At 41.8% G+C, this 17,562-nt stretch overlaps 1 protein-coding gene across 2 annotated transcripts in view; it reads right to left on the bottom strand.

Annotated features, from left to right (window-relative positions):
• SZT2 (SZT2 subunit of KICSTOR complex) overlaps window positions 1–17,562 on the bottom strand; it is a 3,556,133-nt gene that overhangs the window by 3,517,497 nt on the left and 21,074 nt on the right. For both annotated transcript variants that reach the window (XM_044085412.1, XM_044085413.1), the window contains exon 2: window positions 4,570–4,695. In XM_044085412.1, the coding sequence (XP_043941347.1) occupies window positions 4,570–4,695 (126 nt within the window). The remainder of the gene's footprint in view (window positions 1–4,569; window positions 4,696–17,562) is intronic.

The following is a 17,562-nucleotide window of genomic DNA, read 5'->3' as shown; positions in this document are numbered from 1 at the left end:
GAGGGTCTACTACGTCCCTATGTGTTTTAGGTACCCCGAAAATTGCGGGTACCCTGGGGTGCTCATTTTCTAAATATTTATATGTACTATAATCAATTACTTCCTGATCAAGTAAATCTTTGATAGCAAATACAATCTTTTTATATGAAATATGAATTTCATTTATCGAAACTGATGTGTAGCGATTACAGTCATGTAAGATGGTATACATTTTGCTATCGTACATATGTTTATCCATTAGGACAGTGCCACCCCCCCTTATCTGGTTCCATGATTCTTAGATCTGAGTTGTGGCTAAGATGGACTAATAATTCATGTTCTGCAGCAGTCAAGTCAAGCAATTTCCTAATCCGAAAAAAGTTATGTCAGCACAATACACTATTCAAGCACTGAGAGAAAAAAGACAGAGGGAGGAAATAAAAATCCAGTAGAGTTTCTTATCAAAGCGCAGCAGCTGAAGAGATCCAAAGTAAGGAGTAGTTTTCCAACAGACTTTTCTCTTACTGTCTGGTGATTGGGCCATCATTCCCACAGGCAGGCAGTGGGAGGGACTCTATGCTTTAGTTGACTGTCAGAAGAGGGTAGCAGAGACCTACTACCAAGATGCCAGTAAAGCGATGTGTTTACTGATCATGGATTTCATGTTAAAGATAAAAATCCAGGTTATCAGTCAAAAGCAGGTAGCAGTTCTCATATGCGTATGTGCTAATATATTAGGATCAGACAGCCTTGACTAATATTTAGAGATCTCTAGGCCACATGCAGCAATGGTAGTGGTCTGCATTATCATGTTACAATATGCATTTCTCCCCGGGCCTCCGCTGAAAACAGGCTCTGTGGATCCTAGTCGGACATTCCCGGTCAACAAATGATAAATAAATAAATAAATAAAAATAAAAAATAAATAAACAATACAGTACGGCTGTTAAGAACTCACACATTGCAGCTCACAAATACTCAAAATCTACTCAAAATGAACTCACTCAATACATAATACATAAAGTGGCAGTCTGCTTCAGGGCAAAGTCCTGCACAGATTTATTTGCATCTTTTCATTCCAGAATGAAAATATTATGTTTATGGTACGTGGATAACACCTAAATGTACAAACACTTGTGTAGGCAGCTGAATGTATGTTTGAGTGTGTGCTGGCATTTGTATGCATATGGGCTTGTGTGCTTATGTAGGGCTGGCTTCTAGGGATGGTCAGGCTCTGCTGAACCACTCTAAGTAATGGCCAAGATCAATGAAGAATCATAAAAGGATTCTGAAGCAGATTCACTTAGGAATATTACACTGCAGCTATATCTCACAGGTTAACAGGTACCTACTAGGCTACTGATCCATGAGGCTGTGTAGATGCCCAGCTCTGCATTCCTATGAAATTTTTTGCCCTTGTAATTTATGTATGAATTATCCAGAGCTGGGCAGAACATGTTACACCTATTCTTAGAACAGGGGTGCTAAACTAAGGGTGAATTTGTGGTTTTCCATTCATTTGTCCAGATCACATTTGAACAGAATAAGGGAAGTACTTTGCTTTATGTGAAGAAGTTTGTCTTTTCGGCTTTTCCCGGTTAGGTGTCGTCACAGCTGAACGCCAGTCTGCTAATGATTGGCAGTAGATTTTTATGGTGCCGAGTTGCCAGCCCGATGGCCAACCTTCAACGAAGGCACGCCCATTTACGCATGTCTTTCGAACGCCACTCGACTGTGGGGAGGACATGCAGACTCCACACAGAAGGCACTCCAGCTGAGAATCGAACAGGAGAACATATTGCTGTGAGGCAACAACGTTACTGCTGCACCACTGCGGCTTCCTGCTTTATGTAAAGAAGACTATTCCAAAAAAGTATTCTGTGTGATACACATTTATCCTTCCAGCATGTTCTATTTATGTTGTAGGACATATTAAGATCTCTTGAATGTGTGTTCATGCCACCACTGACTTGGTAATGTGCAGCAGATTAGAGAGGACAGCTTCGGTTGATGCTCAGTATGCCAGGCAGAGAAAGCCCATCAATAGCCTGTATAATATTTAGATGAGGGACAAGGCTATCACATGATCAATGCAGTTTTTAAGATTTAGGCCACTGACTTTCCTGGTGAGAAAGTATCGTGGTTGTTCAAGCTGCGTAAAGTGTTTGAGTATGCACATACCAAAAGGGGCATTATTCTCAATGATCGGCCAAGTAAGTGCCGAATACAGTGGAATGATCACATCCATGGACCTACACATCATACCCTAATAAGCTGTGCAATGAAAAATAACTTCCTTATAAAAGTGGATATGTGGTAATCAAAGGACAGTTTATTGACCACATAGGGTCCCAGGTCCCCAGCTATTGGATCAATTTTCAGGAGTGAATTAATATCCCATGTAACTACCTCATCAACATCAGCCATAAACTAACATTAGCACTGACCTCTGAGACGTAAATGCCAAAGAAGAATGGCCCAAACACTGAACCCTAGAGGTAGACCACTGGTGACAAGTCTTTTGGAGGAAGTACAGTCACCTACCCTAATTTCCTGTGTTCTACTACTCTAATGGGGCAACATCTTCAGTGGCATTTAATAAGGAATCCTGGAAAAAGACTCACAATAGTCTGCAAAAGAATGACAATATCTGGGACAGAACCAATAAATGTGCCCACCACTATCACATAATTCTATGGGAAACTTGCACCATGCAATGAAAGCAGACTCTGCTACACAAAGCTGGGTCTAGGCCACCGTTTGTTAAAAGAATAAATGCTGCAAGCAAATATAAGCAATACTTTTGTATACCTAAACAGTTCAAAAACTTTGGAACACCATGTTGCCAAGAAGAAACAGATATTCTCTTTATACCTGCATCCACAAAGCCTGAAATTCATTCATTAATGCCCTCTAAACACGTTACCTAAAAAAAGTTAGTTGCACTGACTTCTACATCACTTTGCAACACCATACTTCTAAGTCAATACCAGACCAAACACAGTGTTCCTTGCTCTTATCTGGCAAAACAACAAATATCACTGGAAGCACAATATCGTACCTTATATCACTACACTAAATATCACTTGCAGTGACACTTGATACTAGACACTTACCTGTTACTTTTGTATAATTACTGTACATACTGAATTACTTAACTTTAGCTGCAGAAACTGAATATGCATCTATGCTTTAGTCATCTAGCATTACATTTTGGTCAAAATATTTTTGGTCACGAAGCCTGCAAATAATTTATTAGTAATATAGAGTTTCTTCCTCGGGATCATCAGTGAAAAATAACCCTGTTGTGCTGGACTCGCCATGTTAACAAAATGCAATATAAAAATATATGTTGTCACCAACCATGAGAATACACAGAAAAAATACAGCAAAATAATGAATGGAGTTCTTCCAGACACTACCCACGTTAATCCACTGTTGTACAATCCAAGTTTAAAACACTGCAAAGGCAATGAGTGTTTCTTCAGTCTTGTAATGTAGTGAACGTTAGTATTGCGCTTATGTATTCAGACATACATAGTCAAACTAGAGATGAGGTTCTGCAGTTCAATGTTTGTTTTTAAAACAAAATAAAACTGCTTGTTTAGGGCAGAAAATTAAGGCTGTAAACTGATGAGCTTCATCTCTCAGTCACCAATGACCTATAGTGTGTCTCTGAACAAAACATTACTAGAACACACGTGTTTTCTGTACCACTCTTGAAAAGAGGAACATGACTCATGTTTTGAGTTGGTATGTATCCACATAACCCATGTTAATTCCCTAGCATGACTCCTTGCTTGCTGCAAGCAGCAAGACTACTACTGAAGACTGGCTTACAACCCACAAAATTCTACCCTTAACAATCACAACCACACAAAAATGCAATTGTAGTATAGCAGACAACTATGAAAACACAATGATGTGGCAAAATTATTTTCAAGATGAAATGTTCACACTCTAGACTTTAATGGATACAAATAACTAATCATTCAGTAGCACAGAAGAGCTCAGGGATACCTCTACTTTGCAGTTATAGAACAAGAAATTACTACAGTATATCAACTGCTACGACTATTAGCCTTGGTACTGTTATACCTGTTCATCATATTCTATATACAAATATACCTATACATTTTCCATCAAATTCACTGCAACCATCATCAGGCATGTACAAGGTAAAGAAACATACTACAAACTTCAAAAATATGTCTGAATTTGAGATGTAGTCAAAAGTAAATGAACTAAAAGAAAAATATACATATAATACAAACCCTGAAAATGAATATACATACAATATAAACTCAAAGTGTCTTACTAAAAATTAAATATTGTTTCTTTTATTTTTTTTTCCAATAAAAACAAAGTAAACTTCAAATACTGCTGAGATTTTCAGAGACACTTTAAACAAAAGTCTGAAGTTAAACAACTTGATGTGGGCATAACTGAACCCATCACTGTTGGTGTGAGCATAGCATACAGCATACCCATATGAGTAACTTACTGCCTATATATCACTGAAAAAAAGAAATAGATCTTTTTCTCAATGACCACTGTACAGCCACTACCATAATAAGGGTTTGAGCTCACCAACTCTGACTGAGAAGCTGGACGAATTATTTGATTTAGATTGTTAAGAACCCATGCTAAACGGACGTTTCTGGAAATGCGGTATTCCTTTTTCAGAAGCAGGAAAACTTGGCCAGCTTCCTCCACCTGAAACAACAACAACAACAAAAAATAGAGATCATGTTTTCAGTTAAAGGAAAATAAGTATGCAAACTTTTAACACATTCACTACAAACTATACAAAACAAAAAAATTCTGTCAATGCCACTCTTTACTGTATTATTTGGGCTTCAGTCAATGAAGCATGGATATGTGTGTGTGTGTGTGTGTGTGTGTGTGTGTGTTGTGACATTTTATTTAACTTATTTTATTTGTATTTGTTTTCTGGGTTAGAAAACTGACCTCCATGGACCTTTTTCAGACTCAACCTGAGAGAAGTGCCTAGGTGGTGGTTCTCAACAGCAAAGTCTGTAAAGGGCTGTTCAAGTTATGTGAAAGTCTAGTCTATTTGACATTGCAGTACTAGTGGTTTGCGTATCATTTGTGCATATGGGCTAGCTACACCTTAAAGGGAAGCACTGAAGAACTGCTGACAGTTAAGAGGAGAACTACTAGATTGCTGACTGTTAAGCTATGTGTGCATATAAAAAGATGTTTGGATAAACCTAATAAAAGACTCAGGGCATTGGCTCTAAAGAAAAGGTATGCTCTTCAAGGAGTACATATCAGTGAAAGATCTGATGCCTAAATGAGTGGAGGTGGATTAGAACCAGAAACCTTTGTGAGACTTCATTTTCTTTAGCAACAGAGTTGTTAAAGCTATGTTCAAAGTTTTTTATGCTATACTACCAATACTGTTTATGCTGGCAAAGTCAGACTTTTATTTTAATTTCTACACATGCAAAAATTAATGAATTAATTAAAAAATAAAATAAAATTCTTTTATAAAAAACACTACGTCAGCTGCTTAATGTACCACACTGGTCGATGCAACACGCACAAAACTTAAGTTTAAACTTTTTTCCTCTGAAATCCTGACGCAACATGTCTTGACCAAACTTGATTCCCTAACAGAAATACTTCTGTTAATATTAAACTGTGATCTAGGTGATCGACTGTGTTAAAGTAACATTCGCTTTTTTTTTTTTTTTTTATTAAATGCTAATAAAACTGGGCACACCGGTTTTCACTTGCTGTCTGGAAACTAATACTGCCACGACAGACAGAATCTGCTTCTACTCTCTGTGTTGTTTAACTGATACCATAGGAAGTTACTAGGCTATTGGCCCTGAGGCCCTTATAAGCCTAGCCAAGAGTTTAGCTCATGTATAGACAAATCAGTACCTGATGCCCCTGTCCAGCAGGGACATGGGTGGAACCCCAGGGATGTATTTTCTATTTCCCATCCAGTTATCCAGATTGCACTTAAAAAGGTAAAGAGGTACTCGGCTTGATGTGGAGAGGGAGAGTCTCTGGGACACAAATCTGTCCTGCCAGCAAGTCCTATTGATGTCACAGACTAGGTTGAGGCCACATATGCGGGTTACTCTAGTGGAGCTCGACTTGCGGACATGCAGCGGATCCAAGATCGCCTTGTATGCCAGACAGAGGTCACCTCTGAGGAGTCTGTATGAAACAGAGTAGAGGGATAGGGCTTTTAGGCTATGTATGGTAGATTTTTGAGGCCCTGGATTCTCCTGGTGAGAAACCTTTGTGGTCTCTCCAGCTGCTGCATGTGCTTTGCCAGGTACATGCTGAATGGGGAATTGTACTCGATAATGGGATTTATAAGGGAAGAATACAGGGATTTTAAGACTTCCTTGACCCTGGATGATACCCCCTTACTTATGAGGTGGGACATGCTGAAAGCTTTCTGTACAATGGAAGCAACATGGTGGTCAAAACTCAGGCTGCTATCAATCTGGGTGCCCACATCCCTCACAACTGACTGCATGCTTACAACATTACTATTAACGATGCTGTAAGCACTTTCAATAGCATCTTCATGAATACTCTAAACTCCTTAGCTTCCTCTAGGAAGATCAGAGTAAAATCAAACCATGCTCCCTGGCTCTCCAAAGAGACTAGGTCCCTTATGAAACAACGGGATCATGCTTGGAAAACCTGGACTAAAACTAAACCACCACCTTTTCTTCAAAAATACATGCAACTGAGGAACCTTGCAAAAAAACATACAACTAATGACAAAAAGTTATACTATAGCTCTGCTCAGCTTAACAACAAATCCAATCCTCAAAAATGTTGGTCTACTCTCAACAACATCCTCTATCCTGGAAAGCCCTCTAAACCCTTCCCATACCCTAACTCTTCCTCTCAGGAAACAGCTACCCTCCTGAATAAACACTTTATCTCTTCCATCCAAAATCTGGTAATCTCCAAGCCAAACTCTACTTCGACACCCACCTCTCCAAGTCCCACTAACACAACTTTGTTTTCTTTTGAGACAGTTCCCATTACTTACATCAAATCTCTACTACTCAAGCTAAAACCTTGCTCTCCTTCCACTGACAATCTATCTCCTACATTCCTCAAACTTGCTGCTGACTCAATTGCCTATCCTGTATCTATACTAATTAATCGATCTATTCTGGAATCAACTGTCCCCACCCTTTGGAAATCTGTCTTCACTATCCCTCTTCATAAAGGTAGAAACTCCACTGACCCCTCAAACTACTGACCCATTGCCGTTCTGTCCCCCCTCTCCAAGATTTTAGAAAAATGTATTCACTCACAGCTTCTCAATCACCTCCTCACACACCACTTACTTACCCCTACCCAACATGGATTTCGTCCTCACCACAGCACCACCACTGCCCTCCTCTCCTTCACTCGTATCATTGCAGAGGCCCTAGACAACAATAAACTCATTTCCTGTCTCTTCCTAGATCTCTCCAAAGCCTTCAATACTGTCTCTCATCCTCTACTACTATCCAAACTCACAAATCTCCACCTATCGCCCTCCGCACATGCCTGGTTTAATAGTTACCTATCTGGCAGGGAACAATCTGTCAAATGGCTCTCATCCTCTTCACCTTTCCTTCCCATCTCCACTGGTGTTCCCCAAGGCTCCATCTTGGGACCCCTTTTGTTTAACATCTTCACCAATAATCTTTACACCTCATGCAAAGAATCCTCCCTTATTCAGTATGCCGACAACTCCACACTTACATCCATCTCAAATAACATTCTTGAACTACACTCCCTGACCCAACAGGCCCTACTATCCACTGAACAATGGCTCTCTCACAACCTATTGATCCTAAATCCCAAAAAGACCAAACTCCTACTTTTCCTTCCCCGTTCTCTTTCTCATCACAAAACCTCCTTTTTTATTACATCTTCTAACAATACAAATATCCAATCTGACACCCACACAAAACTCCTAGGGGTCATTATCGATGACGAACTCAAGTTCAACCTACACATACTCCAATGTATAAAAAAAAAAAAAACAGAAACTAGGTCTGCTATATCAGAACAAAAAATTCCTAACCCCTGAATCTAGACTTACCCTGGGCCAGGCACTCCTCCTCCCCTCCCTCTTATACGCCGCCCCAGTTCTTACCAATATCCAGGCCTCCACTCTAAAGAAACTGCAACAGACTTACCATAAAATAGCCAGATTCATTACTAACTCCCCATACAACTCACACCACTGCATTTCTTTAAACTCTCTTCAATGGCTTGAACTTCCCCAGTTTCTGCTATCTTATCAATTTCATATGCTACACTCTATTCTTTATAAACCCTCCTTCTGTCCATCTCTATCTTCCTTGGTCTCCATCTACATCCCATCCCGGACCCTCCGTACTTCTAACCAACAATTACTTGATATCTACCACCCAAAAAGGTCAGTAGGCAAACTACTCTACAAACACTCCCTTGCCCATGCTTGGAACAAACTTCCCCTTGACTTACGTTCAATCTCCCACACCTCGCACTTTAAAAATGAACTAAAAGCTTATTTTCTCAATTCCAGAACCTGCCCTTGCCATGACCCTACCTAGTCTTCCTTCCCTTTATGTACCCTCAAAAGGACCATACTTAGTACCTCATTACACCTCTCTCTCCAATGTGTCTACTATGCATTTGCACAATTTCCTACAAACAAAAAATGTTAATTATTAACCTATTGAACTATATCAATGTAAAATTGTTACTTAGCTTCTTTTTAATGCAACTTTAACTTTATGCATGTATCCCAACATATGTGAATCGTTTTGCTATAACTGTTATTATATCAATATTGTTTAAAATTGTACTTGTTTTAAAATGTATTACTGGAGCTTTTCTCCACTGAAAATGGGCCACAAGCCCAGTTGGACAAATCCGGTTAACAAATGTCAATAATATATAAATAAAAATGTGATAATTTGTGGGGACATCTCGCTCCCCAAAGGGGATGATGATGCATTTTTTTGTATTCAGCTTGAGGCCATGTTTCTGGTACCAGTCATTTGTTTGGGTGAGGCCCTATTGGAAGATGTCCATGTCACTAGGGGAATTGATGACAGCTCCCAACTTGCAGTCATCTGTAAACTTGGTCAGCCATAGCCCACTGGTTTTGGCCTGCACCTCAGAAAAGTATATCCCAAATAAACAGAGGCCCTCAAGACTGAACCCTGGGGGTGTGCCACTCGATACGGGTCTACTTCTTCAGGTGGCTTCCCCTATTTTGACTAGGTAGGTTCTATCAGTGAGCCAGTTGGCTACCCATCTGGTAACATACGGATTGATGCCTAGTTAAGAGAGTTTATCTATTATGCCCAAGTGGGTAATAGTGTCAAAGGCTTTGGCCAGGTTAAAGGTAGGCAGTGTGCACAGTCTTCCCCTCATCCACAGCTTTGGTGACTGTCTCAAAAAAAGTCGACCAAATTTAACAGACATTACCTCCCCTTGACGAAGCCAAACTGTGGAATCAAGTGTTTGGAGGTTGCCAGTGTCCTTGTTAATGAGGTCCATGATAATCCGTTCCATGGCCTTGCAGATCAGGACAGTTAGGCTGATGGGTGTCTAATTTCCCAGATCAGTGGACGCTCCACCTTTGTATAAAGGGATGACAGTGGCTGCCCTCCACTCAGCTGGGACAAAACCAGTATTCAGGATTTGGTTGAATAGGGCGCCTAATGGTACTGCAAGTTCCTGTGTGCGTTCAAGTAGGATGCAACCTAGGTTGTTATCAGGTCCCATAGAGGCTGTTTTTGCCTTTGAGAGAGTAGTGATGACCTGATTCCCAAGATATAAGGGGAAGGGGGCAGGTACTGGGAATGTCCTGATTTACTGATGAGGGGGACAAAGGGGTGAAATTTTCGCTGACTCTGTTAGCCAGCAAGTTTGCTATATCTACAGCATTTATATATGTGGTGTCCCGGACTACCAGTTTTGAATAGATCTGGGTGCTACCTTTGAGATTATGGACATATGTGAAGAAGGCCTTATGATGGTCTCTAGTAGATGTGGCCAATTTGGACTCAAAGTTTGCTTTGGAGGATTTCACTAGTGCTCTTATTTGCTTTTTTAGGCTAAGGAGAGATTACTTCCAATTGGGCACCTGCTCCTTCTTGGTCCTTGACAGCAATTTTTTTCTTGTTATAGAGTTTATTTATTGCAGATGTCCACCAGACAGGTTTACTCTTCCTTACGGAGGATGAATTAGTCCAGTCAGGTATTCCTGATTCCATGCATCTATATAAATGTTCATATAGTAATTTGTTATAGTTTTGGATACTGGTGCCAGTTCCTAGAGAGCAGGAGGGGGCTGTAAAGCTGTTTATACCATCCTGCAGGAGGCTGTGGTGACTTCGAACGTGACCTCTTTATGGTTGGATCTTACAAGGGAGGATGATACTGCAGTGATTACTCATGTTGGTTAATACCAGTCCAAGATATTATCCCCTCTTGTGGGGGTATCGACTAGCTGTTCCAAAGCATTTGCAGTGAAAAAAAATTGAGGACTCTCTGGGCATTTGTGGTCTGGCAAAAGTAGTTCTTCCAGTCTATGTTTGGGTAGTTAAAGTCATCCAGGAACAAGGTAAAGGGTTGAATCCTGATAGATTCGAAGAGTTCTAGAGAGGCAATTTGAGTATCTTGGTTGAGATTTGGGGGCTGATAGCTAGCTATGATTTGTACAGGGGTCATGTCAATAGTTAACTGCAACTGGAGTATCTTCTGTGCGTCATACTCTTTGACCAGCCTGGAGATGTGTATGTCTTTAATATATACTGAAACTCCACCTAACTCCACCATACCAGTGAGTGTATGTCAAGCTAGCTCAAGACTAGTGCTTCTTTGCAGCTCCAGGCCAGTCACCACTAAGGGTGTGTTTTTCCCTTCCCACCCTCTCTGTTGGAGTTGTGTTCTGAAATCTAGTGTACCTGTTAATGTCCTTACATTCACTGCTGCAGCATTCCTTATGAATACGGGTTCCCTGCCGTGAAGCCCTCCGTCTGCCCAGTTTACAAAAGTCTACCATTGCTTTAAGGTATGCTGAACGTCACCTGCACACTCTTTGTGTCAGGGTAGGACATAAAGGTGACATTCAGGTGTACCACCCTCAGAACTACTTTGCTGTTTTAACCGCCGGTCTGTTGCATACATCCGTTTTTTTTTTTTAACCATTATCTGTTTATTGGCTTTTCTGTGCTTACTCTTGGTAGAGTCCTCACAGTTGCAGATAAGTACCCAGTTGGCTTTTTGGTTACTTTTTCAGTTTGTTTTGTGCTGTTTGGGGTTAATGTCATCCAAGAAGGGTAAATGCCTGTGTGGGAAACTTGATTCCCTATAAAGACCCCCACAATAAATGTCTTTTTTTTGCCTTGGTGCTGCTCAGGACCATATGTCTTGTTCGATTTGTCAGACGTTTGTCCCCAAAATTCTTCACAGTAGGCTTTACTTCCCTCTCCTTGTACCTTGAGAACCAGTGACTTAAGCTTCTTGCTGCGGGTACTATGGATGGAGTTTCTCCTGAGGTTATTATACACCCAGAGTCTCAGCCGGTTGTTTTGTCAGATTCTTTTACCACTTCTGGGATGGAGGCCAGTGAGGATCTGGCAGGCAGCACGTCCGACGAGGCTTTGCAGGCGTCCATTCTGGGTGTTCAGAAGGAACCACAGTTGAGTGTTTCTGAGGGGGCTAATAAGGTTCTGCAGGTTCCTACCACAGTTGTGGAATGCCATCCTGAGGAGGGCCTTCTCGAGTTTCTAGGACGGCTGTCCCTTTAAAAAAAGAAAACATAAAACTAACCATGTTTCTTCTGCTCCTAGAGATCCACAAAGAGAATGGCAGGCCTTTACTCTGAGGTTATTTAAATGCTTTACTGTTGTTGCAGCCTCCTCAACGGGTTTCAGTTCCTGTCTCTCCTTGGTCCACCTCTTCCCCTAAAAGGGCCAGAGAACTGCATTCTTTTGAGGTGTATTCTGATGACTCCCTTGTTTATTCTAACCAGATTCCTTCTCCTTTAGACTACGGGTCTGAGGAATAAGGATTCTCATACTCTAGATAATCCCACTGAGGAAATTTCCTTTGGGGACACAATCTCTAGGATGATGGACTTAAGTGGGATTGTGCCCAGGTTTCGGATATCCATAAGAGGTACTATGAGTTACTGCAGATGGAATCTCCTAAACCTGCATCCATTCCTCCTGTCGTGCCTGCTTTAATGAATATTTTTTCCACTGCCTCTAAAGTGCCAGAGTCTCTGCCCCCTGCTCCCAGGAAGTCTGATAAGTTTTTATAGGGTGCCTGAGGATTATTCCTTTTGTTTAAATGTCCTGCTGCTGACCCCTCTGTGGTGCTTCCTTCGTCCAGGTTACTGCCTTTTGACAAGACAGTAGGACCATGGATCTACCCTGGCTTTTAGGGGTAATAATTATCAGACCCATATCTCTAGGTATGTCTTGGCTCTTCTTTCTCAGGTCTGTCAGGTTATTTCTGATCTTCCAGACTCTGAGGGTAAATCTTCTGCTCTTTACTTGCTTGGGACTTCCTCTCAGGTAGTTCATCATTCTATCAAGTGTAGTTATGATGCAGCAGATGCCTCTTCAAGGGCTACTGCTTCTGGTTCGATTCTGAGGAGATATTCATGGCTTCAACCTTTGTCTGATGACACTAAGGCTAAGTTACTGGGATGCTCCTCTGGATAATACTCTTTTGTTTGGTGAAGCAGCTGCTGGTTTATTTAAGTCTCTTCAGGACAAGGGGAAGGTTTTACAGCAAGTTAAGCATGTCTTTGTTTCTCCTGTGCCTAAATTTCAGAACTACCCTTCTAAGCCAGCCTTTGTTTGTAGGCAGTCTCGCCTGCCTTCTAAGGGTAAAAAGGGTAGTAAATGGACTCCTCCTGCTAAGGCCACTCAGACTGCAGGGATTCTTAAGCCTTCCGTTCCTGACAAACCAGGTACTGTCTGACTATCCACCCATTCCCAGCCACATTTCCTCTGGTATGGAGGTGGACGCCCTATCATTTTCTTGGAAGGGGATGTTTCGTTATACATCCCCTCCCCTTCCTCTCATTCAGCGAGTCCTGTTCAAGATTCAACAGGATGCTCCCAAAATCTTGTTGGTAACTCCCTTTTGGCCGCTACAGAACTGGTTCCCACTACTTCTGCGTCTATCCAGGGGCAATCATCACAAGTTACCTCACAGGGTGGATCTCCTCACACAAGACGAGGAGTCTCTCATCCATTCCCACCTGTCCACGCATCAAATGACACTGTGGGTGAAAGGGTTTTGATTCTTCACAGACACATTTTTTTCTGAGGATGTGCTGCAGCTCCTGCAGGAGGCCATGAAACCTACTACTAGGAAATCCTACTTATCTAAATGGAAGTGGTTTTCTATTTGGTATCTTTCTCATGACCTGGATCCACTTTCTGTGGATATTCCCTTTGGTTCTTTCTCATTTGTGTGAGGTCATCTTGGTGCTCTCCAAGGCCAAAAACACAGCATCAATGGGTCCAAGCAACATCCCCGGTTGCCTTTTGAACAACTTAACACACAACCTAGCAGACCCACTTGGATCCCTGCTTAACCAAAGCCTGCGAACAGGCTATGTTCCGGTGGAATGGAGGACAGCAACAATAATCCCTCTGCACAAAACGGGACTATCAACAGACCCTGGGAATTATAGGTCCATAATCTTGACAAGCCTCATTTGCAAGGCCAAGGAAAGAATCATTATGGACCTTATTAACAAGGACATAGGTAATCTCCAAACTCTGGACTCGACCCAGTTCAGGTTTGTTAAAGGTAGATCATGCCTGTTAAACATGGTTGACTTTGATAAAGTCACCAAGGCTCTGGACAAGGGAAAGATAGAACATACCACTTATCTTGACCTAGCCAAAGCATTTGCCACAAATCTCCCACTCGGGTATTGCAGAGAAAATCTTCCATTTGGGAATTAACTCCTACATTACCAGATGAGTAGCCAACTGGCTCACCAACAGGACACATACTGTTAAAGTGGGTGACTTCATCTCTAGCAAAAGGCTAATCACCAGTGGCATACCACAGGGTTCTGTTCTGAACCCCTTACTGTTTGGAATTTATACCTCAAATGTCCAGGGAAACCTGGGCCATCTGTGTCTGTCCAAGTTTCCTGACTATTGCATATTGGGAACAATCATGGAGTCCCCCATTGATGTTAATATTGCTGAAGATAAATGATTGGTGCCAAAGCCATGGATTAAAGCTAAACGCAAAAAGATGCATTATCATTCCTTTTGGAAAAACTGACATCCTGGCTAATTACGTTATAGACAACACCCCTGTAAGTGTAGACCCAGTGGTACGTGATCTGGGTATTCAGGTTGATAGCAATCTGAACTTTGACTACCACATATCCACAGTAGTACGGAAATCCTTCTGTGTGGCACAACTTATACGTAAAGGCACCACATCTAGATCTAAGGATGTTATATTTCCGTTGTACTCTGCCCTCATCAGACCAATAATTGAGTACAATGCTCCCTTTTGCATATATCTCATCAGACACTTGTAAAATTGGAGAGACCACAGATCTTTCTCACCAAGAAATTACATCGTACACAGAACACGTCTTGTGTAGAAAGACTGAAAGTCCTGTCACTGGATTCTGTCTCCTACAGGTTGCTAAGGGGTGACCTGTGCCTGGCTTACAGGGCAGTCTCCAGCCTGGCCCTGATGGAAATGCTACACATTCATATATCAAACTGCACTAGGATCATTCGCTCCAGAGATATTAACCTAGCCTCTGACATGAACAGGTCATGCTGGAGAGAGAGAGAGAGAGATAATCTCCCAGAGACTGCCACTTCTGAAGACCAAGCTGCCAATTCATGTGAAACAGAGCCCCTCCCTGACCCTCTTCAGACAAAACCTAGATCAATGGATGGATGACTGCAGATTCACTCCTGGGGTGGTGCCCATGTCCCTCCTGAACAGAGGAAGTCGGTATTAACTACCATGACCCTTACCTCTGCGAACTTCACTCACCTAACCATGACAATTGGGGCAACTCGGGATAAGTAAGGCTAGGCTTATAAGGGCTTTAGGTCCATTAGCTTAGTAACCTTCTATGAACCTATGAACCCTTAAGGAATATGCTAGAATAACAGGGTGGGTGATTATATCCTTCATAAAATGCTACAAAGGCTGAAACTCAACTGTATGTCAATATTTTGTGACTTCAGTCATCAGTGATTTGCTAGAAAACCACAGTTTTTATGACGAACATGCCACAAATAGGAGGCAAAAATGTGGACATTCTTGTTTAGGTAATTCCTTCATATTATCCCTTACTTGTTTTGTTATGTTGGTAGGTTTGTCACATTAGCATTGCCTAAAAAAAGTCTTTGCCAATACTTGAAACCCTTGAGGGGACAGATGTAGGCCATTCCTGGCAAAGCAGCTTGATCTCTTTATCCTGTTGAACATGCTTTGTGTCTGTTACATTTTAGAAGTCTTCTAGGTTTAGGCAAGTTAATCTGTAGAACCTCCGTGTAGGATAGGTTATGTGTATTGTGTTAACCTTGATGAGGTGTGGTGTGTAGTATACTGTTGCTGATTTGGATGACTTGAGTTTACTGTGTGTGTGAGATTTTTGCCTCCAAGGGTATTGTATAACTACATGTCTCTCACACTTTATGCTGTTTGAATAATAGATGATCGGCAGACAGCATGAGATGATTCTTGAACTGTCTCATGGTATCCATCTCAGTCAGGCTTGTTAGAGAAGCTCTGGGGAACTGCTGGTTCATGATTTGGAGAAGAATGATCCTGGGACGGGGTGATTATAACTGCTTGGAGTTTGGCTTGTTTAGGATGTTTGGTGGGAATGCTACTGAGTATTAAAAGTTCAATACAAAACAACTAGTCTGGAAATGTTCTTCTGCCACCAGCAAGGACCAGGAAACTAATTATACTAAAAAGTCATTAATTCAATACTAAAATCAGTGCAACCAGTATCTGTACGTGCAATTTTATCAAAGGTCTTTTAGCCTGGTGATGAGCAGTTTATGGGGAAGAGACTTTGCAAAATGATACTTGTGTGCTTATTGCCAACAACCAGTGAAAGGGAAGAGGAAGAGAATTATGTTTGCAAGTTATCATTAGGTGCGGGTAAAGTACAGTTGTGCAAAATCTTACCACAAGATAACCATGGTCTTACCATGGAAACTATCGCCCCATAAGCCTGACTAGCCTAGTCTGCAAGGCTATGGAGAGGATCATCATGGAGCTCAAAGACATTGGGGACCTACAGACACTAGATCCTACCCAATTCGGCTTCGTCAAGGGCAGATCCTGCCTTTTGAACCTAGTCGACTTCTTTGAAACAGTCACCAAAGCCATAGATGAAGGGAAGGTAGTCCACACAGCCTATCTGGACCTAGCAAAGGCATTTGACACAATACCCCACTTGGGCATCATAGATAAGCTATCCAGCTTAAATATAAACCCCTATGTCACAAGATGGGTCGCAAACTGGCTCAAAGACAGAACCCACAGAGTGAGAGTTGCTGGAGCCATGTCAGACTCAAAACCGGTCACAAGTGGCGTCCCACAAGGTTCTGTCCTGGGACCTCTCTTGTTCGGTATATACTTTTCCGAGGTACAGGCCAACGTGGGAGGACTATGGCTCACCAAGTTCGCAGATGACTGCAAACTGGGCGCCATAATCGACTCTCCAGCTGACACAAACATCCTTCAAAAAGGTCTCACAGAGACGGATAACTGGTGCCAGAGCCATGGTCTAAAGCTAAATGCCAAAAAGTGTATAGTCATACCCTTTGGCAAAAACAATGTGCCCACAAATTACCACATAGGTGGTAACCCATTAAGTACAGAGAAAGTAATTGGGGATCTGGGGACCAAAGTTGATAGCAATCTCTCCTTTGACAACCACATTGCCAAAGTGATTAGAAAGACCTTCTACATAGCCCACCTCATCATGAAAGGATTCGCATCTAGATCAAGAGAGGTAATCGTGCCCCTTTATTCATCCCTCATCAGGCCTATCATAGAATATAATGCCCCTTTTGGGATGTACCTTACCCGACACCTGCAGCAATTAGAAAGACCCCAAAAGTACCTCACCAAGAGGATCAAGGGACTCAAGCAGATGCCATATGCTGCTCGGTTAAAAACAACTCCAGCTCTACTCAGTTGCATACCGCCTACTTTGAGGCGATCTATGCCTGACATATAAAGCTATGTCCAATCCAGAATTAATGGACATGCTCCACCTCAGTAAATCTAAATCCCTTAGAGCCACACGCTCGAGGGACTTGAACCTCAGCACAGAAATAAATAGAACTTGCTGGAGGGACACATTCATAACCCAGAGGCTCCCTTCGCTCTGGAATAGAATTCCAATTCATGTTAGGCAGAGCACCTCACTGAATCTCTTCAAGAAGAATCTTGATGAGTGGATGGGGGATCGTAGGTTTGTCCCGGGGATTACTTCCGTGTCACTATTAGACAGAGGCACAGTAAACTAACCTTAAAAAGGGCACAGTA

This window comes from Protopterus annectens, chromosome 10.part0 (genome assembly GCF_019279795.1).
Source record: "Protopterus annectens isolate FY-2018-M chromosome 10.part0, PAN1.0, whole genome shotgun sequence".
NCBI lineage: Eukaryota > Metazoa > Chordata > Ceratodontiformes > Protopteridae > Protopterus > Protopterus annectens.
The sequence above is the reverse complement of the archived record's forward strand: the minus strand, read 5'-3'. Positions and strand labels throughout refer to the sequence as shown.